Genomic DNA, 25,382 nt, shown 5'->3' on the forward strand with positions numbered 1-25,382 from the left:
CCCTGTCACAGCATCTCTGCATTCTCTGAGGGACTCTCTCCTTTTGCAGCTTCCATAACAGGATAAAAGAAAAAAACACAAGCCATTTAGACAACTTCTTGTTTTTTTTGTTGTTTTTTTTTCCAGAGGTGCCTGAAAAGGAAGGATTGAATGGGGCATTTGGGGGCTAAGTGAAAGGGAGGGGAGGGGAGGGGATGAGGAAGAAAGAAAATGGATTGAAGCTCAGAAATTACTGGAATTTTTATTCAGTTCTGTTTGGGAGAAAGGATAGTTACTGAGTCAGAGATGAAAGGCAAATCCGCATGGGGCCCCAGAGAAATTATTATATTCCATGCTCAATTTAGCTCTCGCACTCAGTGTGGTTTGGAGATGAGAAAGTTTGTGGTTAGACACATTCATAAACTCAGCAGGGCTCTGTCAGATGCTGGTTCCCGGCTGAGTACCAGGTCCTCCCCAGCAGCAGAAACAGAGCCGTGAAGCTGCCTGGTCGGGCCTTCAAGAGGGGCTCCAAGCCCCACAGGCTCACTGCACCCTCTGCCTTCACCCCAACTCTCTGACTGGCCTCCTCCTTGGCCCGATAACTTAGCAAACTCTAGTCTTGCTTTGAGTCTAATTGTTGAGCAAATTCCTGCTGGAACATGTGAGTGATTGGTTTGGGATTCTGACCTCTGCCCAGGCATCTTGACTGGGCTCATTCTGGAATCCGAGTTCAGCCTGGTCCCGTTTTAGGCTCACTGATCCCATTTGCAGAGACCAAGCCACACAGCCTGCCCCGAGCCATCCAGATCTGTCCTTGAGCACCCAGATGTCTATCACCTCTTTGTGAAGCTCATCTGTACACGTGTTCTCATCTCGAGCCAGCTTCTTGGAGTCTGAAATTTCCCAGCTTGAATCTGAGAGTCAGGGGCTGTGGCTCAGGGTAGGGTAGAGGAAGGGGAGGCTCTGAGATCAATCGTGCTTGCAAATCACGTAGAGACCTTCTGTTCAAAGGTGGTTTTCTATAGGGATTTCCCTGGCGGTCCAGTGGTTAAGACTCCACACTTCCATGGAGGGGGCACGGGTTCGATCCCTAGTCTGGCAAGTTCCGCATGCTGCATGGCATGGCCAAAAAAAAAAAAAAAAAAAAAGCCTCGCTAACCTATTCTAAAGGTTGTTTTCTATATGATCAATACATATCTGTCTGAGATTATTGTCGGAAGGTTTGTCTGGGTTATTATAAGACTAGTCAAAGTTTAACTCCAAATCCTTCAGATATGCAATCTATTTCAGTTATGACTGCTGGTTAATATTGTCTGGCATCAACTTTCTAATTGAGTACAGTGACTGAAAATTAACTATCACCCCCCGAAAAACTATATTGAAAGGTAAAAAAAGGAGTTTCAGATTCTTTCTTCCCACCCCCTAGGCTAGATGAAAATGTTCTTCATCTCAGAGCTCTCCTCCATAGAAGAGCATTGTGTAGCCTTGCATGCCAGGACCATATCAAGACCTTGGTAAAAGCTATCATTTCTGCTGTAGGCTTTTTTCCTTCCCCAAATAGGCAATGATGGATTCACATCTTGACTAAATAAGATCACTGCTCTCTTATGATTCAACTTTCAATGATGAGTGTTCCCTACCTAGCCCTGTGCCAGGTGCTTTTAAAGATAGAATCAAAGTATAAAACAGTCCCTTTGTTCAGGGAACTTACAGTAATACAAGACATAAATATGAGAAATTTGTAGAAAATAATGCAAAGCCAAATATCATCCAGGGCTTAATTGAGTACCTACCACTCTAAATTCTTTGCAAGTTCAGGACTGATGGATTAATACCAAGACTGCCCTCCTGAAAATAAATATGCAGGAGGAATTTAATCCCAAAGTATGTTACAAAGAACATTTGGTCAATGAGATACTAAAACTAACAGTGCACCAGAGTGCTTCCTATCTGCAAAGTATTAGCAAAGCCTTTTACGTGTGTGTAGTTAATCCTCACAACAACCCCCTGAGCTACAGATAACATAAATATCCCTGTTTCTTTCCAGTTGCGGAAACTGCAGCTTAGAGATACTAAGCCGTTTGCAAATGGTTACCTTGTTAATAGGTAGTAGAGCCAGAAATGAAACCTGGGAAGTCTGATTACAGACTCTTTTAAACCAATAGCTATTACAGGAAAAAGGAGGTTCCAGAGTTAAACAGGACTTTTGGCTACAGGAATTCTCAGATCCTTTACTATGCTTGGGTATATCGCAAACATTTATAAAAGTGGCATTTTGACAAGTATGCCTGACCTCATGATCCTCTTTTTTTTAGCTAAGGACCTCCCAGAATTAGTCACTTTTAACACAGACCTTGGGAAGTACAAAAGTGGAGGGTCCCCAGTGTCTTATGTATTCAAAGAAACAGAAGGGACAAAAGGACGGGGTTGGATACAGTCCTGAGCTGGGTCATTGGTGCCCCTTGGAACACATAGGCTGCCCTCTGCCCAGAGCCTTGCACGTTCTCCTCAGGTTCAGGCTGCCATGATAACAAGTCCAGTGTCCATTTGAGATGGTTCATTAGCCTTTCGTTCTTCCTACTGTTAGCCTGGATTTATCGAAAACAAACAAACATTTTTTTGAGCTGCTTCTGCAAGCCAGGTACTGAGCTCAGTGGAGGTCAAAAAATGGTCATCTTAACAGTGAGGTTTGCTGTGCCATGGAGCTGTAACTGCAAGACGCCAAAGAAAGGGCCTGAGTTGTCGGAGCCAAACCTCTACTCTACATCCTTTTACCTGTGGGGACAGGCAAACACTTTGGCTGAACCAAGCCACAGTTACATTAAAAAATAAATAAATAAATAAATATAATAATAATATCACTGCTCAGGATTTCACTGGGAATAAATGACATCACACATACACATATCTGGCCTCTCTCAGGGTTCATTTTTCTGTGGCTATTTAATGGAGATTAGATACTTCTTACCGGCACCATGAAGACAAGAAACCCTCAGATAAATTAATTTTCATGAACTGGTCCCTCTGGAGCCTGTCAGGGAAAGGAGTAGATCAGCACTGAGTCTTACCCTGTCTTGCTTCCGTGAGGCCAGTTACACAGCATGAGAGTTCCAGGGTCCACCAAAGTGGTGGACATCCAGAGGGGTGATCTCTTCCACTTCCCACCTTCTGACGGTTTATTTAAAGTTTTCACACACACACACAAATCTGAACACTTGGAAGGCAGGAGAGAAAGCGAGAAAAGGGCTAAGGTAGTATACAAACTGTAGAATTGGACCCTGAACCATCAATAATATTGAATGAATTTCCCAAATGCCACATAGCTGTCTTATTCTTAACCCCACACTCTATGAGCTGCGATTTTATCTCTGACTTAGCAGAGAACCCACCAGGGTTCTTAGGCTCCCTACGAATCCAGCCTAGGACTTCTCAGCTTCCCAAGTTGGCCTGGGGGTGACTGTGGTGCATGCTGAGCATGTCCTTACTTGAACCATTTCCAATGTTCACTTTTTTTTTTTTTTTTTTTTGCGGTACGCGGACGTCTCACGGTTGTGGCCTCTCCCGTTGCGGAGCACAGGCTCCGGACACGCAGGCTCAGCGGCCATGGCTCACGGGCCCAGCCGCTCCGCGGCATGTGGGATCCTCCCGGACCGGGGCACGAACCCGTGTCCCCTGCATCGGCAGGTGGACTCTCAACCACTGCGCCACCAGGGAAGCCCTGCAATGTTCACTTTTGAAGAATGAATTACATGTAAGGAAGGGGATGGTGAAAGAGTCAGGGCCAACTTAGCAGCCAGAGACAAGAGATCTGAGGCCGGGGTCCTACCTACCCGAGGAGTTCAAGTGGGAAATAACAAAAGTAGGACTTCATCTCAAAGTTCCCACCACGTGCCAGACACATTACAGATACTATTATAAGAACCCTAGAAAGTAAATGTTTTTCTCCATTTTGTAATGAAATAGAGTGATCAAGTCACTTGCCTACACAGCTAGTAAGTTACAGGGCTAGGATTTTAATCTAGGTCTTCCAGACTCTAAAACCAGCTCTTCTCTATACCGTGAAGATCATTCCCAGCCATAGCCCAAATGCGAGGGGCAAGAGCAAACCAAGTTCAAGGTCAAAGACAAGGCCAGAGACCAGGTGTGGAATGGAGGGCAGAGCCAAGAGCTCAAAGCTGATCAGACGTAGGGACTTGAGGGGTGTGGGGGGATGCAGATTGGGGACACTCTAGAGGGACCCAACAAGTGCCATGAACATCCTCGTTGTGTCCAAGATCTTGCCTTACCTTCAGTCAGTGTGTGTGGGGTGTGGGCACTGGCTTTAAAGGTCAAGCAGACGAAATGGCACAGCTGAAACCCCCCACCCCTGTGTCCCCTAGCAGCTGGTGACATGAAAGGTGAATGCCCCTGGGGGGATTCAGGCCACTCAGGAAGGAAGGGCTTGGGAGGTGGAAGTGTGTGCAGAGTCCCAGAGCAACATCTCCAGATTTCAGAGTAGCCGGTACTCATGGGCTTTGGACTTAGACAATCCTGGGTCCAAACCCCTCCACCATTTGCCAGCTGTGTGACCCGGGTAAGCTACTTAATTTTCTGAGTCTGTTTCCTCATTTATGAAATGGAAACAATAATAGTACCTAGACTTGTTACGCACTCAGTAAATGTTGGCTTTTACCCTTAGTCCCAGGTCCATGGTCTAAGGCACCAGCAGAGAAAACACATCTCTCCTTGGGGCCTCAGAGTATTAGCTGACCTCTTAGTACCTCGGATCTGTGGCTCCCAAGGGTTTGGACTTTTCTCACCCTTCTGTCCTCACCCCTTTCCTTTTTTAAAATTATATTTCTGTGCCACCAAAGAGTAATCTTTAGATGCCTCGTTGCATTTAGCAATTAAGCTGTGCTTTTATCCTTGGCAGAGAGAGTCACACTCCAAACATAACCAGATCTGTTAGATTTTAGAATCAGGCTGACTTGGTCCAAATCCCAGCCCTGCCACTGTTTACCTAAGTGGCCTGGAGCAAGTTAATCTGTGCTTGGTGTTAATTCATCTGTGATACAGGACTAGTAAAACCTACATCACAGACAGGTTGCGAAAGTAACACATGTCAACCTCTGCTGTTGTGTCCGTGTGGTTCCTGGACTCCCCTTCTGATGGGAACATAATCAACACTTGAATATGGATAATGGGGGATTCAATCACCTCTGGATCTCAGGCTTCTTTGAAGCCTCTAGACCTTCTCCCAGCCTGGCAGCAGTGGTTTTCACTGGCCCCTCCTTCAGCAGAGAAAACACCTATCCGCTCTGGGGGGGGAGCTGCCCTCCACCTTTGGCCAGCTTTACATCACCCCACCCCCAACCCTTAGCATCTGTTGCCCAGACAGTCAGCTGCCAAGCTGTGCCCAAGTCTCTCCCTGGGTTCATTTGATATGTTGCCACTTTGTTTTGGAAGAAAAGCCAATATCAGTGCCGGACCCTGGGGAGGCAGATTCTTGCCTCTGCCAGCTGCCAGCTGTGTTCCGTCGCTCATCCTGCCCTCGGTGTCCCAGGTGATCCCGTTACAGAGTGTCTCTCACCAGACAGCTGCCACTGGGACCCTGTGGAGGCACGGACAGCAAAACTCCAGGCTTGCTGGGGACCAGGGACATGCCCTGAGCGCAGCTCTGCAATTCTGCCAAAAGGCTGGTGGTCATGTCTGCCTTTTCCTGATAAGGGTAATTACTTGCCTTATAACAACGGCTAGATGTTCCAGATCTACAAAGCAGAGAGCGGGGCCGGGGAGGTGTCATTCCCTTTAGCAAGCGCTTACTCTGTCCTGGGTGCTGTAGGAGGGTTTTAGTCATGCTGAAACTCCTGGGCATGTAAAAAAGGCCTTGTCTTGACTCCTCCTTAACTGACAAAAAAACAAAAGTCACAGGGGTGTCACTTCTAATCCTCAGGACAATTGGCAATTTTACCTGCATCCTACATATGGAGAAACTGAAGCTTAGAGAGGGTAAATAACTTGTCTGTGGTCCTACAGCTGGAAAAGGAGCGGAATAGGAATTCAAAGCCTATTTAACTTTGGAATCCATGACGTCGCTACTTAAGAACAGTGTAAAGACCAAGAGTTTAAGCAGTGTCTGAGAGGCAGAAAGGAAGTGGGCTTGGGATTCTGCTATTTGTTGCTCTGATCAAGCTGGGAGTGGTGGTCATCAGACAGGAAATCTGGGTGATTCCTCTGCCCCCTCACCCAGTCTGTGTTATGAAAAACAACCCCCAACTCTTACCTTCCCTCAAGGAGATGAGGTGACAATAAGTATAATGCGAAGTTTCCATGAAGTTTTGTTGCATTTGCCCACCTCAGAAACAGTGTATCTCAGAAAAAGTTTGGATCCGAATTTGCAAACTGGTAGTCTGCAGGCCGAGTTATCCTAGGAAGATGTTTTGTTTTGACCTGCTGTATTTTTTCTTTTTTAAATGTCAGGTTAATTGCTATCATTTTAAAAATAGAACTTCAGGACTTCCCTGGTGGCGCAGTGGTTGAGAGTCCGCCTGCCGATGCAGGGGACACGGGTTCGTGCCCCGGTTCGGGAAGATCCCACATGCCGCGGAGCGGCTGGGCCCGTGAGCCATGGCCGCTGAGCCTGCGTGTCCGGAGCCTGTGCTCCACAACGGGAGAGGCCACAACAGTGAGAGGCCCGCCTACTGCAAAAAAAAAAAAAAAAAGAAACTCCAGCTAGTTCATATAGAACCCCAGATTTCTGAATCATCTCGCAGCCCCGGAGCTCTGTCGCCATCTGGCCACCACTGACTGAGTTGTGCAGCGGCTACTTCCTTTGATGAGAAACGGCTTTCTAATTTGCTGCAGTCCTCACCGCTCCCTATTACTCTGTGTCAAGGAGTGCCAGTCTCCCTGGATCATCGCCCTCCTTCTACCAGTTTTCTTACATTAGAGATAAGAGGAAAAGGAACTTCCTTGGGCTCTAAAAAGTGGGAAAAGTAAAAAAGCAAGAAGGGAGAGTGCCTGTTTCTATCTAAAAGTAAATATTTCTCTGCGTTTATCTGCACCAAAAGAGATATAACCAAAGAAACAAACCTGGCCCTCTTTGTTCATTTTTTTGGTCTTTTCGTGGTTGTTGGTGTTTGAATTTAACACCATTTTAGCCACTTTTTCAGACAGTGTCCAATGCAGCTGCCCACACAGAGCCAGACATCTGCAGGCTGGCCCAGAAGCCCGTGTCCAGGACTCTTCTCCAGCCTCACACGTGTGCCCGGGGCCTGCCAGAGCTTCCCCATCATGGTTTTGTTCCCTTTTTCCCTTTCTCTAGGTGTTCCCTTCCCAAAGAACTTCCTGCAGATCTGCAAGAAGATCCTGTGTCGCCTCTTCCGGGTCTTCGTCCATGTCTACATCCACCACTTCGACCGGGTCATTGTGATGGGCGCGGAGGCCCACGTCAACACCTGCTACAAACACTTCTATTACTTCGTCACTGAGATGAACCTCATAGACCGCAAGGAGCTGGAGCCCTTGGTAAGTGTCACTGTGCAGTGGCGGCACCCAGGTCACCCCAGGAGCTCAGCCACTTGTCACAGAACACTGCCTCGCCTGTGCAAACTGATGGCCAGCTCCTAACCAGAGGAGTGCAGAATTGGACAGGAGTTAGAGGTCAGCTGAAGGGCAGGAGATGCCAAGATGTGTGCGGCCCTCAAACAGAGGTCTTACATTTCTCCCTGGGATTGTCATGGTTTGGGCCAGAGGAAGTAGCTTTAATTCTCTGCTCCAAAACCAGTCACCTATTCACTTAACCCCTTAAATGGGCATCTTTGAGCTCTATGTCATCTCTTACACTGTTTTCCAAAGAAGGTAAGAAACGTTTCTTCAGTCAGTGAGTAAATATTCAGCACCTACTGGGAGGCACCTGCTAGATACACAAAGTCAAGTTAAAGTATTTTTGAGTAGTTTTTACTCCAGAGATATAGAGAGAGGTGAGCCCAAGATGAGAATACAGTATCATGGGGACTTTGCTTTTCATACTGAATCTCCTGCAATGCAGTTTTAATGGAATATATGAGAATCTAGAACACTTGGTTAAAAAAACTTTACTCTTATTGTTTAAATGAGTGGGGAGTCCTTTCATTTTCTTTATAGACTATCTTTACAGTAGGACTCAAACCGTGCTTTGGAAGTCAAGGGCCCCTAAAAACCCTACATCTTTTGTGACATATATCGTACTATGGTACCCTCATCACAGCTATCCCTAGCAACTCTATCTAGTACCGTCTTATCCAGTATAATTAGTGCTTTATCGTAAAATCATGCTTTTTTCCTGAAACAGTTAAAAGTGGCAGTTTTGCTAAATATAACTGACAGAGCAACTAAATTTCATCCAATTCCATTTGAACAATGGCCTGAGCACAGGGGCCAGACCGGTCTTTTGCTAGGCTGTCTTCCTTTCTCTTGATGTACATGTTTTTAAAATATAGGTTTTCTAAATTGTTTATGTATGGTGAGGCCAACAGATCAAGAGATGACTGCCAAAGCAGCTCTACTCAATAAAAACTAATTAAAAAAAAAGAAAAAAGACATGACTGCCATTGAAAAGATAGTTTGTTTTACTCACAGACCCCAAGAGAAGGGGGTATACCACGGTATGAGGACCACATGGAGAAGGACGCAGACTGGTCAGGGACAACACGGGCAGGAGCCTTTCTTGTGGTTTCCCTGGGAAGGAATGGGCGAGGCAGGGTAAGAAGGCTAAACATGGACTAATTTGAGTAATTTCAGCAGGTTCTGGGGCAGGGGGGCTGCCCCTAGCTGTTTACCTGGTGCTATGGTGATCAGGCCAAAGGGATTTTAGCCCTAAGAGGCCATAGCGGAGGTGGTTGGGAAAGTGGGCTCTGGATTGGTTGGTTTGTGTTGATTGGTGAGTAAACAGCTCAAAGATGAGTTGTCTACTATCTCTAGAAATTGGTTAGCCCTGGAAGGGGCAATCCCTCCCTTTTCAGCAAGGCCCCAGATATTCAGGAATCAAAACGCAAAAACCAAAAGACATGTTTAATACAGTAGAATGCCTGTATCTGGAAAAGAAGATGTTGGGGAATTTTATATATCACCTTTAGAGTTTCTCAACTTGAAATCTATAATTACGCTTTGAGAATACACGGCAAAAAAAACATTTTTTCTGTGTGTCACTCAAGAGTTGTGGAACAAAGCAAGACTCCCTGGGCTCAAGTGAGATATATCATTGGCTAAAGCATTTATTTTCTTCATTTTCTTTCACAACCACTTTCTAGAAAGCTCTTGGCAAGAACTAAGTTGTCTCTGAATTCAGTTGGACGAGTAGTGTGGAAAGAAACTAGAACATAATCATGGTGAGGTTTTGCTCATTTGTCTTGTATAAAGGCTGTTGTGGGTAAACAGAAAAGGTTGTGCCAACAGCAAAAGGGAGTTAAAGGCCTGAAAGGAGTTGATAAAGCTAATTTCAGAAAATGTTAAGGACAGAGTGGATAGGGGCAGGTGAATGAAGAGGGTGGAGCAAGCACTCTGATCTCCAGGAGAACACGGGTCTCCTTCTGGGGAGTTTGGTTCAGTTGCTTTCAGTTGACATGTTCAGGTGGAGGGGGAACACCTTCCCTAAAGGTCCACTGGAAGGAAGAGGCTCTCCTCAGCACTCAAGTTTGGGTTTCTCTGAGTTAAAGGAGCAGAAACATCTGATGGAGAGAGCTGAATGTTAATTTCTTCTCTACGTACGGAAGCATGAAGGCCATTGTAGGACAAAGCCGAGTGTAAGTTAACAAGTAGATAAAGCCTTCCTTTGCCATCAGAGCACTCTCAGTTACAGCGGACCCTTGAACAACACGGGTTTGAACTGCACAGGTCCACTTATACGCTATATACTGCATCCAAGGTTGGTTGAATCTGTGGATGCAGACCCATAGATACGGGGGAAACTCAGTCATGGAGGGCCCAACTATAAATTATACTCGGATTGTCAATGGCATGGAGGGTCGGGGCCCCTTACCCCCACGTTGTTCAAGGGTCAACTGTATTCTCTACAACTGAAGAAGGGCCCCAGGGATTCTAACACCTGGCAGTGCCGGGAACTGACTTGAAGTCTGAGTCACAGAAAGGGCTGGAACAACCCATTTATTCTATCAAGAGATAAGAGCCTATTTTGGGGGATGGGGAACAAACTATGATTGGATTAACCAGGAATTATTAACAGTAGGTGTGAGCAAGAAGGGATATCAATTTTTTTCCCAGAAGTTTATAGTTCTTTAAATTTTCCTTGAAACAGCCTACCTTTATGTTTTGTTCATTTTAATTACAGGGAGATTAATTTCAATGCTTGTACATATTAATAACAAGTGCTTTTAATGCTTAACTATCTGAAATTATGTATTCATTTTACACAAATCAAAACCTATAAAGTAACAGAGAAAGATATTGAGAATGTTTCCGAAGAGTCATTATCTTAGCACAGTTCGATGTCCACTAAGAATATTGCACTTGTGGATTGTTACTACTGAAACAGGCACTTTCAATATTGAAAGTGCTGGAATACCTAACTTCCAAGTCTACTATTGCAATGCTGTAGTATTAAAATCAGTCCTGTTATATCAAATCAATACATATGTATTTGATTTGCATATATCAAGTACCCTATATATGCAAGGCAAGTTGCTCAGATGTTCTAATTGTATAAGAAGGATAAGCTTTTGAGAATTGAAAAATGCAGTCTAAAAAAATATAAAATAATGACTGTCACTCATCTTTGGTCCTTGAAGGATGATGAAAGTCAGGCATTTGGCTTCATGTTCTAGTACCTTCTTTAGAATCTAATGCAGCTAGGGGTCAGAAGGGCAGCAGTTGTCAGGCCAGTTTCCTCAGCAGCTCCGGAGTCACCACACCTCCAGTGGGACATTCCCGATGTCATGCCTCGGGATTCCACAGTGTAGGATGCAGAAGCCCCACCTCATGTTTCTCTCCGCCATGTTCCCGCCATGCACAGCCATGCTCCTCAGCCGGCCCTGTTACTTTTGTCTGATGTTGGCTGAGTGCCCAACGCGCTGGTTGTGTTGAGGGTACAGCACCCCACAGGGGTAGGAGATTCAGTCTCAGACAGTGCTTACCACAAGGCTCAGACTCTCTGGGTTCAAACCCTGGACCCTTCATTCACTAACTCGCAATTTCGAGCACGGTTTTTCAAAGCCTCATTTTACTCATTTGTAGAATAGGTATAATAATAGAATTGTAAAAACTAAATGGGTTAGTCACACGATAGGTGCTTAAGAAATGTTGGCTGTTAAAGGAGATAACGAATGTACAGTGGCTGTCGTATAGTAAGCAGAGGTACCCTAATTCTCCCTTCCCCAGCTCCCATGGCCTTTTGCCATCTTGGGGATCCCCTAGGTAGCCTTGTAGCAGATATACTTCATTGTATTTGTATTAGTGTCTCCCACAGGATTGTCAACTCTTTGAGGGCTGGGAGTAAACGGGACATATGCTTGTATTGCCTGTGTTGCCAAGCACCTGATAAATGCTTAGTGTGTTTTTGAATCCGGAAGAGTACTTTGAGGATGGTCCCCATTCAAAGGGATTACACACTAGTCATTCCTTCTTTGGTGCCACCCTCATCTCAGAACATGCCTGCAGACCTCCACTTATCCACAGTTGGAAATAAAGCTTCATGCTATCGGATTAGCAGTAGAGATTAGAAGCAAAATAAGGTGCAGAGCAGTAACGGGGTGCATCCTCAGCCTCAGGCCTGACAGAGAAAGCTGGGACCCCAGCTCCGTCAGTTCTCTGATCCAGATTCCAACTATATCACCTAGGAGGATGTTGAATGCTCTCACACTGTGTCCTGGTGGACCAGGTGGACAGTGACCAAGCCTCCCAGATTTAGCACAAAAGAATCCCATGTCTTGGGAAAACTCTGTCCCTGGCACACGGGGACAGTTGGTCACCCTATCAGGCCTCTGAGGGGAAATACAGCTTGGAATTCAGAAGCTGGGAAGAGGTCACCCTGGCAGCCCAGTGAGGAGGGCCAGCACGTCCATCTGTCCGCAGGGTTTGCCTCATGGCTCCCGTTGGGACCTGCTGGTCAGCAGCAGCCTGGGAACCCAGAGAAATACATGATTTCATTTGGTTTCCAACAGCGAGGGGGAGGCTGGAGCACTGACAGACATAGACGTGACAAATGATCTATTTTTCATGTAAATGCAACAGCTGAAGATGACTTGAACTCCAGCAAGTTCGCAGTTGGAGAAAACGAGCCCAAATGATAATTAACAAATGGGCCAGGCCCTGATTGAATAAGCAGGCTGCTGTTGGCCCTGGGCAGCCTGGGAGTCAGCTGACAGAATGGAGCTAATCAGGATTATCATTAGCAAGCACAGAGAGCAGGAGTATTTTGTTAGCCTTTCACTAAAAACAAAAGCAGATTCAGAGGACTGTTAGCGACACAGAAGCTGGCAAATAAAGAGCAGATGAGGGAGGAGGAAGACGAGAGAGAGCCTGGCGAGGCAGGGGAGGAAAGACAGGAGAGTCCTTGTTCACCCTAAGGCACCTGCTGACCCCTGGGTGACCTTGGCCCAGCAGTTTCACCTTCTCTCTCCAGGGATCCATTTCCTTATTTCTAACAATGAAAGTGATTATACCATCACCTAGCTTGTAGAGGTGCTGCCATGAAACCAAATGTTAGCACAGGGCTGTTCGGTTACCCTATAGCAGGGCACTTGGGCCATAGGAGCTTTTTAATTAAGTCAGTGTTTCTCATTAGGGGTCCACACACCAAGCTGCATCAGAATGTCCTGGAAGTGGTATTTTAAAATGTGCGTACCCGGGCCTCACCCTGGATACCCCAAATCAGAATTATTGAGGTTAGTGCCCAGTACCAAGCACCCTCGGTCTGCATCGCAAACTTCAGTGTGCATATGAATCACCTTGGCATCTCGCCAAACTGCAGATTCCGATCTGGTACCCCTGATTGCAGTGCAATTCATTTTGCTCCCAGGTGATGTCAATGTTGCTGGTTCCCAGACCACTCTCTGAGGGGCACGACTCTAGATGACAGTTACTCTCAAATTTGAAAATTACTATTGTTAGCACATCATCCCTTCTTATTCTCTAGGATGGGGGGTGGGGTCAGCTCAGTGAGGTGGGAAAGTAAAGCAAAGAAGAAAGATCTAAGGACCAGCACTGGCCAAGAGTATTCCTCAAAATGTCAGTCCCGAGTAATAGTCAGTGAAAACAAGTTTTTCTTTTCCTGATCAAATGAGTTTTCGAAATGCTACATCATCTCCACCCCTGAAGACTCACGACGGACAATCGTAGATCAAAGGCCTTGCGAAGTCATCCAGTGAAGAAACTGGTTCGGTTTTGTGTAGCGCCCCCTGCCCCCCATTTAGCTGCTGAAATCTTTTTTCTTTTGTCATCACTCATTGACATCTTATGGAGATTGTGATCTGTGGAACAAAGCGGGGACAACACTGTTCAGCTCTGTGATGTGTTTCTGGATTTTGAGTTTTCCCTCCGTGCCTCCACCCTGGCCCCAGCCGTACACTCCCCACTGCTGCATGGGGTAAGGAAGAAAGAAGCCTTGGAGAGGGAGATGGGAAGGAAGTGAGACTCCTCATACGGGAGGGCTTCACGGAAAGAAAAGTAACTCAACCTCATTCATCTTCACTCCTCAGCCCTCCCACTTCCCTGTATGACACCCCATCACTGAGTTTTTACCATGTGGCTGTGGAAATAAACGATAGCTCCATTTCTTGAGTTCCAGGTGTTCCCTTACATTCTTCACGTAAATTGTTTCCTCTGTTCCCCACACTTATTACCTTTACTTCAAACAGGTGTGGTGGGCAGTTTCTCAGCCTCCCTCGTTATTCTCGTTACTGCCATGTTATCACGCCCAAGCTTCCCCCACCCCCCCCCACCCCCCAGTTTGTAGGCAGTGCCTGCTGGCTAATGACTGAGGTTCACGCACCAAATGATCTTAGGCTTCAGCACCAAAACCACTGCTTCAAAAATGGGTACTTCAGGGCCGGATGGAAGAACAACAGTTTGCAGACCAAAGACTTGGAAAGCCTTGTCTCATAAAGACCCAGCACAGCCCATCTAAGCCCAGGCATATGATGACCTTGCGTTCCTGTATGAGGTGGCCAGGTCGTGCCCACGCTTCCCTTGGAGCTGCTTGGGTGAGTGCAGTAGCCAGGATTGGCCAGATCAGGTCAGGACGGTGAAAAGAAGCAGAGCCTGTCACGTGAGCCAGAGCTGCTCCCCCAAATAGCCAGCAATGAAGAGCCATTATGGGGCTTTTGAAAGGATCTTTTCTTTTGAAACGCCATCTGTGCAAAGGCCTCTGGGCTGCTTCTTGTCAGGCGGGTTCTTTCACTTTCAGCCAGATGGTTCCAACATGGACCCAGGCATTGAAGAAGAAAGAGCTTCAGCCTGTGAGTCTGAAGCCTGGCAGTTTGGCCTTTACAAGGATGCTTCCACTATTATGTTACCACATTCGTTGTCGGATGCTGAGCAAGGCATTTAATATCTCTGGACCTCAGTCTTCCATATACGAACGAGATCATATCAAGAGTCCCCCCCCACCCGGCTTGACTTACTGAGACCATGATCTTTGACACGGTATGTCAACAGCCTTATTGTCTTTGGTCCAAGGTGACTTTCCTTTTTGCTTAGTGAGGTTTCATGAATTAAAGCCCACCACGCCAGCAGAGTGGGTATACCTGGCACAGAGGGTCGCTGGACTTGAGTTTGCATTCGTGGGACTTTGTCAAATGAGGTGGTGTGTGTGTGTGTGTGTGTGTGTGTGTCTGTCTCCAGCATGGCATCAGCTGGGGGTGGTTGTTCAGGGCAACTGAAACGCCCAGAGCTGAATGGGAGAGCCTGCCAGAGACCATTTTAGGAGCTTTGGCAGACATATTTTAAAGTGTCAGTTTGAAAAATAGCAAAGGAATGTGGGATTATTTTCAGTGAGCTGCATTGTGCTGCGTTAGCGGGAATGGAGCGAAGTCAGCTGCATGTCTTTGTGAGTTCTACTTATTCATCTTTTGCTGATGTCCAGTGAGCTTTTGCTTCTGGTTTGTACGATGGGAGATGGTTGGTTTTGGGGTTTTGGTTTTTGGTTTTGTTTTGTTTTTTAACTGGGTCAGGGGTGAGATGTGGTCTGCTTTATTTCAGGGCCTAAGATATAATCAATTAGAGTTGAATACGATGCCCATGGGAAAATCACAACACATAATATTAAGTAATAAAAACAAGATTGAAAACCGTATTGGAAAATCACTAATCATATGTCTGTCTATTAGTATGTCTACTAGAATCATCTAATCAAAGAGAAAGGAAATATGGCAAAAAGAGTCAAGAGTACTCTCTTGGGTGATACTTTTGTATATGTGTCTACTTGGACTTTTCAAGTTTTCTGTAACAAACATGCATCACTTTTATAATAATCAGAAAAGTCAAACCTCATGCTTTAAAAGGCCTTACCAACAAAGACCAACGCTAAACATGACAAGTGGCCTGTGTGCCCAGGACCAAGGGTTTTGAGTGAGCTCTTTCCTGTCTCTGGCCGTGCCCTCTCCTCCCCCTTCTCAGAGCTGTGGTGACAGAGATGCTTAAAGGAACAAGGTGGTCCACAGGTGACAGAGATGCTCAGAGGAGCAAGGTGGTCTGCAGGTGACAGAGATGGTCAGCGGAACAGGCTAGTGTTGGTGCATCCCTTTTGTGAATGTAGTTGGAGGCAGATGTGCACAATCACATGGGCTAAACAATTAAGCTTTCCCTGGATGTGGGGTGATCGCTCCTGGAGTGGGGAGTTCAGCATCTTTGTAAACACTGAGGTGATGTTATCTTTATAATAGGTACACTTTTTTCATTTTGAAGCCTCTGTTTTAAGTGGGCAGATCTAAAGCACATGACGAAGTCTGTGGATCACTCACATGGAACGCATCCAGCCCTGCAGGGACAGGCTTTGTCTGGGCACCTCACTGCAGAGGGTACCATGATCTTGACTGATGGTTTTGGTTGGAGTTTCTCCCATCTAGATTCCTTTACCTAACTAGATCTGAAGAGATTCTTGGTTTTTTCTAACTTCAAGTTTCAAAAGAGAATAGGAAGCATTTATTGAAAAGAGATTAACCATACCATAGAATGGTCTATATACAGTGGGTTTTTTAAAATAATTATTTATTTATTTTTGGCTGCGTTGGGTCTTTGTTGCCGTGTGCAGGCTTTCTCTAGTTGCAGCGAGCAGGGGCTACTCTTCGTTGCAGTGCGCGAGATTCTCATTGTGGTGGCTTCTCTTGTTGCGGAGCGCGGGCTCTAGGCACGCAGGCTTCAGTAGTTGCGGCATGTGGGCTCAGTAGTTGTGGCTCACAGGCTGTAGAGCTCAGGGTCAGTAGTTGTGGCACACGGGCTTAGTTGTTCCGCGGCATGTGGGATCTTCCGGACGAGGACTTGAACCCGTGTCCCCTGCATTGGCAGGCAAATTCTTAACCACTGCACCACCAGGGAAGCCCTATATATAATTTATTAAACATAAGTGTAAGTGTATGTACAATAACTACAAATAATTTTTAGCTGAAACTATGGTGTGGGTCTAGAGTTAATTCCAATCCCTTCTTACTAAGGCACTAGCAAAACTAAAGACCAGAAGTGACTAAGAAAAATGTTTCTGTCCTGGTCTCAGTCAGGTTCTTGTTTTATCATCGTTCTTCTCAGAGAGGACCATTCTCTTCTCCTACCCCAGGGACCCATGCTTCATCCTCGTTTACACCACCTGTATCTCTGGATTGGTCATTCCTTTCTATGGGGGTTGATATTCTAAATCACAGCAAATTCTCAGTGTTTAGCTGCTTGGTTTAAATTTTTAAAGTACAGGATCTTAAAATATTAGTATATTTCAATAACTCTTATTATTTATGTTCCAATTTGCTATTACATACCCCTAATTCATACATGTCAGATTATCTTCTAGTTCGGCAGGTACCCAATATGGCCGCCTGAGAACACCTAGATTTGCCAGCCACGCTCTGCCTTCTTTCTTTACCTTTGCTGAGTGGGAATGGTTTGTAGACTGCTTCTGATTTTGGTTGGAAGTGAGACATTTCTAGACCATTCAATAAATATTTATTATCTGCTGACCATGTGCTAGAAATCGGGGTCCCTACTTTTCAAGGAATTCACTGGAAGTCTTCCTCTTACCCTGTCATTATTTCAGCAACCTCCAAAGTATTTTTCCCGGAATCTGCTAGTTCTAGGGGATGTCAAAGGTATTACGTGAAAACGGGGTTTCATGGTCAAATGACTAGGGGAAACAGTGAGTTAATAAAGCTAATCCAGTTTCTTTCTTTTTTTTTTTTTTTTATTTTGCGGTACGCGGGCCTCTCACTGTTGTGGCCTCTCCCGTTGCGGAGCACAGGCTCCGGACGCGCAGGCTCAGTGGCCATGGCTCACGGGCCCAGCCGCTCCGCGGCATGTGGGATCCTCCCGGACCGGGGCACGAACCCGTGTCGTCTGCATCGGCAGGCGGACTCTCAACCACTGCGCCACCGGGGAAGCCTCTCCAATTTCTTTAGTACCCTGTCATGCATCGTAATCCCCCAAGCAAGATATAGAACATACAGATGTATTTGATCAGGGAGTTCTTTCTTTCCAGAGCATTTTGTGGGTCTAAGGCTTTGAAATACCCTTTGGGAAATACTAACTAAACAGTCTTAAACAATCTACGTTCCGTATTATAAAGGCAGCCCTCTTCTAGCTACTGAGGGTCTGTTAATAAGCATTTATTGAAAACCTACTATATGTCAGACATGTGCTGAGCGCCAGTGTAAGATACATCTCCATTCTTCAAGAAGCTCCTGGTTTTAAAGAATCCATGAAACCACGTTCATTAGAGCTGCACTGTCCAATACAGTAGTCACTGGTCACCTGTGCTATTTACATTTAAATTAATTAAAATTAAATAAAAACTAAAATTAGTTTCTTAATCTTACTAGTCACTTTTCAAGTGCTCGAAAGCCACGTATGTCTAGTGGGTATTGTATTGGATAGTGAGCCTCTCCATCATCATGGAATGTTCTGTCGGACACCACTGACTAAGAGGTTCCAGCCTCAAGTGTTACCTCCTACAATACTCTGTTAATACCCGGTCCCACCAATGGCTACCAGATGTGTTCAGAATTGTCCCCCTGCTGCCTCAATGAGGCATTGCCATTTAGCTCTTTAAGCGTTGATTATGGTCTGCTTCTCTTTGCTAGACCACTTCTCTCCCAGTTTACAGATGAAAAACAGATAAAACTCGAAGCTGTATGCTCAATGTTTCTCCCTAGGTCTCATGTCAGAATCTCCATCTCAGGGGCTGCTCAGCGCCTCAGGAATGCTCGTAAATTACAAATCAATTACAAATCAATTACAAATCGGTAATTACACTTTACTGTGTCTGCATTTTTGGAAATTGCTGCAGAATGTCAGTCACAGCAGGAATTAATTTATCTTCCTGAGCATTTGAATAAACGTGTGAACAGTCAGTATGGCTTGATGCCCATATATAAATAAGCCTGCCAAATTTTGTCTGCTATGTGTGGTCTAGACTAGTTCAAATTTCCCGGCAGACAAGAGTAGATTCTTTGTCAAATGAGTATTAGCTTGGGATTTGAATTCAGGAAGGTTTTATTTACTGAAATATAACAATATATCTTCTCTCACCACTCACCAGTCTTACCACAATAAGAGCATGAGGATAAGGTTATAAGCAGTCCTTATCCTAAGGACTTCTGTAGTCACTGTGTGGTCTTCAGGACACCTCTTACCATGAGATAATTTTGTGCATAAAGGTTAGCTATCCAAGCCACCAACAAGGCCAGTTAGGCCATAATGTCAAACTAGAACACGGTAGTAATCAGTATGAGTTTCATGAGGTTAGTGCTAGTAGATTCCTACTGTGTTGTGAATCTGAGTGTAACTGGACCAGTAATTTAGAATAAATGCATACAGGTAGATCTGGATGAAGAGAGAGACGCAGATGACTTCAAAAGGGAGCTTCCTAGAGTTCCCTGAAAGAGCCATGTCCCTTCACCTCCAGGCTATAAGTACATGCCAGTCTCTCGGCCTCCACATCTCCTAAGTCCTGCTCGTCCTGCAAGCCTCCTCTCCCTCAGAGATGATGTCCCTTCACTATTCACCACGTTAGGTCCCTGCCAGTTGCTCCCAGAGCTCCCTGACCCCAAAGAAGGCAACCACGATGGAAGCTACAGTATCTCTAAGGCTTAGTGTCAAAAGTGACAAACCACCCTTCCACCACTTGCCGTTCATCAGAAGTGAGTCACTAAGTCCAGCCCACCCTGAAAGGGGAAGAAAATTAAGGTTTCTCTCTCTTGAAAAGAGGAATATCTAAGAATTTATGGGACTTCCCTGGTGACGCAGTGGTTAAGAATCTGCCTGCCAATGCAAGGAACACGGGTTCCAGGCCTGGTCCGGGAAGATACCACATGCCACGGAGCAACTAAGCCTGTGCGCCACAACTACTGAGCCTGCACTCTAGAGCCTGCGAGCCACAACTACTGAGCCTGCGTACCTAGAGCGCATGCTCTGCAACACAAGAAGCCACCGCAATGAGAAGCCCGCACACCACAACAAAGAGTAGCCCCGCTCACCACAACTAGAGAAAGCCTGCGTGCAGCAACGAAGACCCAACGCAGCCAATAAATTTATTTATTTATTTAAAAAAGAAAATAATTTGTGGGCATACTACTATGTATAAAATAGATAACCAATGAGAACCTACTGTATAGCACAGGGAACTCTACTCAGTGCTCTGTGGTGACCTAAATGGGTAGGAAATCTAAAAAACAGGGAATATATATACATATAGCTGATTCACTTTTCTGTGCAGCAGAAACTAACACAACAGTGTAAAGCAAGTATACTCCAATAAAATTTTTTTTTAAAATGGACATATTTTTAAACCACCACAGAGACCAACATTTTTTTAAACTGGTGATGTTTGTCTTTGACCCTTGAGTTTATTTCCCTCTCTTCTCTCATTTCCCACATCCTGCAGCTCAGGACTGCCACCTCCCCCACATGCTCCTTCCTCCAGACATCACCTGCCCAGGTGAAAACTCCCCTTACTTCAGTGTGGTCACTTCCTCCTCGCCTTCCTGGCCAAGCTCCTTGAAGAAGGCGATCTAGCCAATGGTCTTTACTTTCATTTATCTTTGGCTGCATTGGGTCTTCGTTGCTGCGCACAGGCTTCCTCTAGTTGCGGCGAGCGGGGGCTACTCTTCGTTGCGGTGCGCGGGCTTCTCATTGTGGTGGCTTCTCTTGTTGCAGAGCACGGGCTCTAGGCGCGCAGGCTTCAGTAGTTGTGGCATGCAGGCTCGGTAGTTGTGGCTTGCAGGCTTTAGAGCACAGGCTCAGTAGTTGTGGCGCACGGGCTTAGTTGCTCCGTGGCATGTGGGATCTTCCCGGACCAGGGGTCGAACCCGTGTCCCTTGCATTGGCAGGTGGATACTTAACCACTGCGCCACCAGGGAAGCCCATGGTCTTTACTTTCTCACTTCCCTTTCAATTTGTTCTGGAAACCTGCTCTTTCTCCGGAAGTAGTACCCAGAAGCCCTATGCACTTATTTTTGAAACAGAGAAGAAACAACAATATAATTCACTAATAATTCATGCTATGGATGAATCTTAAAAACATTGCGCTGAGCAAAAGAAACCCGGCATAAAGTACATACATACTGTTTGATGCCATTTATATCAGATTCTAGAACAGTCTAAACTAATCCAGTGTTAGAAAGCAGATCATTGGTTGCCTGGGCCAAGGGTGGGGTTGGGAGATTGACCGCAAAGGAGTAAAGAGGGAATTTTCTTGGAGGTGGTAGAAATATTACGTATCTTAATTGAGGTGGTACCTGGAAGCATATATCCATCAAAACTCATCAAACTGTGCATTTAAATAAAGCATTTTATTAAAAACCAAATATACCTTGATAAACTTTAAAGTATGCTTGGTAAATGCATCCGCAACATATTTTAAAAGCAACTTCAGTATTTGTGAGAGCAATGTTTTGACAGGTCTTTGCTGAAAACTTTTGTCTTCCTGCTGCCTGAGTGGTTAAAGAGACAAACAGAAGGGAAAAGTAGCAACTTATCTCTAAGGGCCAATTAGAATATCGGCAATTTTCAGTTGGTTGTAATAACGGAAGTGATTCATGTCAGGGAGACAGGAGGCTCTCCCTCCCCTCTGGCAATCAGTTGTGAATGATTATAAACCACTCTGCCCTACAACCCTGGGGCAGGGTGGGGGGAAGGTGGATTTCAGAAATCACCTCAATTCTCAGGCCCCACCTCAGACCTATTAAATCAGAATCTCCAAGGGTAGGGCCCAAGCAGAGTAGAGCTCTCCCGATGGCTCACGGTGACACCGTGGCTGAGCCCCAGTGAGATGGAGTATGGTGCTTCTCAAAAATTTTTTTTTTGCACAAGAACATCTGGGAAGCTCGTGGAGGATGTAAATGCATGGATTCTACTACTGGAAATTCTGATTGAGTAATTCTTCTTGGGGGTCATGAATTTGCATTTTTTTTTAATAAGCTTCCAGGTAGTTCTGATGCAAGTGGCCCAGGCATCACACTTTGAAACTAACATTATCTGTTCCCAGATTTCTGGGCAGAATTGGAGTTCAACAAGATGCCTTGGCTGAAAAGTGGCTCCTTCATCTTGGGTTTTTTAGATGGCATCTAGCCCTACTACTTTTGTTTACTTAAGTCAGGCTTACTTATCCCCACCCCATTCCTTCCCCCAGAATCAACCCCACACCCAGTACCCTGTCTAGACCATAATGGCATTTTTGTCACCCCACACTGGCAGCAATCATCACCATACCCTAGAAGCCTATCCCTCCAGACTTCACCTCTTCAGCCTGGCACCTCACCCGTGTTAGAGCCCCCATCACACAAGCCTTAGTGCTCCTAGGGTCCTGTGCTCCAGGCACATGGCTAGGTGCTGGGGATACAGTCACAGGTCAGTCTTGGTCTCAAAGCTGCCACACTGCTCTCATTAATGGCTTCGGTGTAAGACTGCATTTGAAGAAATGGTTTCTGCTGCTAAAAAAAGTTGTTAATCCACTGGATTAGGGAAGGCTTAGCTTTCCTTCCAGTTCTGACACATTGTGGATCCAGAATGACATAGATTGTCACTGCCCTTCCCTTTACTTCATTTATTTCTAATAGTATAATTATTTTAAAACAGATTTATGATAGTGATTTATGTCTATGTCTTATGAAAGTATTCCAGCATAGAAGAATGCTGTAATGGTCTGTAATAACTATATACTTTTAAAATTTGGTATGTTCAGCTTCTGAAGGTATAATAATAGGGAAATATTTTGGGTAAGGCTATGACCCAGGTGCTGTAGGAGATATGTTTATATATTACCTCGTTTAATCTGCACACAGTCCTATGAGATAAATACTGTTTTTATCTCCACTCAAGAGAGAAGGAACGTCAGGCAAGGAGGTGAAGCAACTTGTCCAATGTCACACAGGTCTGGGGAGGCAGGGGTTGAACATATGCAGTCTGACTTCCAATCCCAGACACAGCCTCTGCTGAGGAAATCCATTCGAGGTGGATTTTTGCTTAAGGAGGTCTCACTAACTCAAATGCGTTCTGATGATCTGCAGCAGCGGGATGATTCCCAAGCTTCTGTCCATCTTTCAACAGCATCCAGCTGTGAGACCAATGTCACGTTACCTCAACTCTCTGAGCCCGAGGAACGTGCTTTGCTGAATGACTCAAATGAGATGACAGTGCATGAAGAGCTGGTGCTGAGTGTTGGCGCAGCTCAAAAGACACCACCCTTGCCTCAGGAAGTTTAATATCTCTAGATGACCCAAACCCAAAGCCTTCAGAGGCCAGGCAGGTAGCAAAGATGAGTTAACAAGCAGGTAGTGAGAAAAAGCAAGTTGTGGGAGGAGCCACCATGCAACGCCAGCTAATGGTTTCCCTGGAGAGTACGGGGTATGTGGAGGGTAAAAAGCCAGTGTTTCCAAATCAAAAGAACCTAGTGAACTCGCCAGGATTTTATTTATTTATTTATTTATTTATTTATTTATGGCTGTGTTGGGTCTTGCTGCTGCACATGGGCTTTCTCTAGTTGCGGCGAGCAGGGGCTACTCTTCATTGAGGCGTGCAGGCTTCTCATTGCGGTGGCTTCTCTTGTTGCGGAGCACGGGCTCTAAGCGTCTGGGCTTCAGTAGTTGTGGCTCACGAGCTCAGTAGTTGTGGTGCGTGGGCTCTAGAACGCAAGCTCAGTAGTTTCGGCACGTGGGCTTAGTTGCTCCATGGCATGTGGGATCTTCCCGGACCAGGGCTCGAACCCGTGTCCCCTGCATTGGCAGGCGGATTCTTAACCACTGTGCCACGAGGGAAGTCCCTCACCAGGATTTTAAACGGTGGCAACTGATTCAAACAGTTCTTGTATTTTATTTTATTTATTTATTTATTTAGCGGTACGCGGGCCTCTCACTGTTGTGGCCTCTCCCGTTGCGGAGCAACAGGCTCCGGACGCACAGGCTCAGCGGCCATGGCTCACGGGCCCAGCCGCTCCGCGGCGTGTGGGATCCCCCCGGACCGGGGCACGAACCCATGTCCCCTGCATCGGCAGGCGGACCCTCAACCACTGCGCCACCAGGGAAGCCCCTATTTTATTTATTTTTATATCTACAGACCTAACAAGCTCTTTCTAGGAGTGCCATTTGCCTAGGCGCCATCCTTTTGCCTTCCTGCCTTATATAGATTCTGCAGTGGGCAGGAGGGGTCTGGCCCATTACAACCTGGCCACACATCGGCGGTATCTGCGCTTACAGAGTTATTTTTAGAGTTTTCCCTTATCTTGAAAGCCCAGCACTTCCAACCATAGGAAGTGAAGCATCAGTGCGTGCGTGTGTGTGCATGCGTGTGTGTGTGCATGCATGTGTGTGTGTGTGTGTGTTGGGGGATGTACAGGGTTTGTCTGAAGCAGATGAGACAGTGGGCATTTGACTGAGTTGGTGTCAGCATGACACCATGCTGCTCCGAGCTCCATCACCATGGCTGGTTTGCAGCAACTGCACTGCAGCAGGCACCAAGGACACAGAGCACATCTGTCCCTTTGTCACTGGCTTCACTTGACGTGACCAGTGTCATCTCCAGTTGGCATTTAGCTCATTGACTCTGTCGCTGCCAGGCCCGGGCCGTAAGCGGCTATCGTTATTGTATGTGCTTACTCCAGACAGTAGAGCCTTCAGAAACTCCGACATACATCACCTCAGCTCGGGGAACCAGCAGAAAGTCCCACAGTACTCACAGCACACACTCAAAGGATTTTATCTTATTAATCTTTGAAAAACATTGGCAAATGCACAGGAGTCAAATACGAAGTTTGCCCACATCTAACATAGGCTGGTTTTAGTTTTACGACCTAATGATTGAAGAGGAAGACTTTTTTATTAAGGTTGGCACTCCTACTCAGATCTCAATTCCATTTTTAGGATAAGGTTTCTGTTGTGGTTTGCTGTTTTTCTGGAGCTCACTCTCTCCCTGGCGGGGTACAACAGCCTTTGTACATACACAACAGGAGAATCTTAATAGGTGTTCACTGGGTGTGGTTTCTTTCCTTTGGTGTCACTGGTGAAAGATGTTAGAGCTCTAAGAGGTTCCCAGACATAGTTACTCCTTATTCTGATTTCTGTTTCTGGTGCAAGGGTGCTTGGTATTTTGCATTAATAGATTGAGATTATTCTATATAGAAGGACTCTTGAAAATATTTTGATTTCCAATATTGATAGCAATAACAGAGGGAATATAATTAATTGGACATAAATGTTTTCTTTTTTTTAGTTTATTTTTTATTGAAGTATAGTTGATTTTCAATGTTGTGTTAGCTCCTGGTGTACAGCAAAGTGATTCAGTTATATATATATATATATAATATATGTATATTATATATATTGATATATTCTTTTCCATTATGGTTTATTGCAGGATATTAAATATAGTTCCCTGTGCTATACAGTAGGACCTTGTTGTTTATCTATTTTATATATAGTGATTTGTATCTGCTAATCCCAAACTCCTAATTTATACCCCTCCCCCCCTTCCCCTTGGGTAACCATAAGTTTGTTTTCTATATCTGTGTGTCTGTTTCTGTTTCATAAATAAGTTCATTTGTGGCATATTTTAGATCCCACATATAAGTGATATTATATGGTATTTGTCTTTCTCTGTCCGGCTTACTTCACTTAGTATGACAATCTCTAGGTCCATCCACGTTGCTGCAAATGGCATTATTTCATTCTTTTTTATGGCTGAGTAGTATTCCAGTGTGTGTGTGTGTGTGTGTGTGTGTGTGTGTGTGTGTGTGTGTGTGT

At 45.4% G+C, this 25,382-nt stretch overlaps 2 protein-coding genes across 3 annotated transcripts in view; both read left to right on the forward strand.

The window, feature by feature from the left end:
* Nucleotides 1-25,382, forward strand: part of MOB3B (MOB kinase activator 3B) — a 236,388-nt gene that overhangs the window by 164,486 nt on the left and 46,520 nt on the right. For both annotated transcript variants that reach the window (XR_003790649.1, XM_029201578.1), the window contains exon 3: nucleotides 7,283-7,485. Coding sequence is in view for 1 of the 2 variants with exons in the window: in XM_029201578.1 (XP_029057411.1) it covers nucleotides 7,283-7,485 (203 nt within the window). In the remaining variant the exon portion in view is untranslated. The remainder of the gene's footprint in view (nucleotides 1-7,282; nucleotides 7,486-25,382) is intronic.
* Nucleotides 7,331-25,382, forward strand: part of EQTN (equatorin) — a 74,378-nt gene continuing 56,326 nt past the window's right edge. The window contains 1 exon segment of the mRNA XM_029201576.1: nucleotides 7,331-7,485. The gene's annotated coding sequence lies outside the window, so the exon portion shown is untranslated.

Source organism: Monodon monoceros, unplaced genomic scaffold (genome assembly GCF_005190385.1).
Source record: "Monodon monoceros isolate NGI ecotype Baffin Bay Population unplaced genomic scaffold, NGI_Narwhal_1 Super_Scaffold_5, whole genome shotgun sequence".
NCBI classification, from domain to species: domain Eukaryota; kingdom Metazoa; phylum Chordata; class Mammalia; order Artiodactyla; family Monodontidae; genus Monodon; species Monodon monoceros.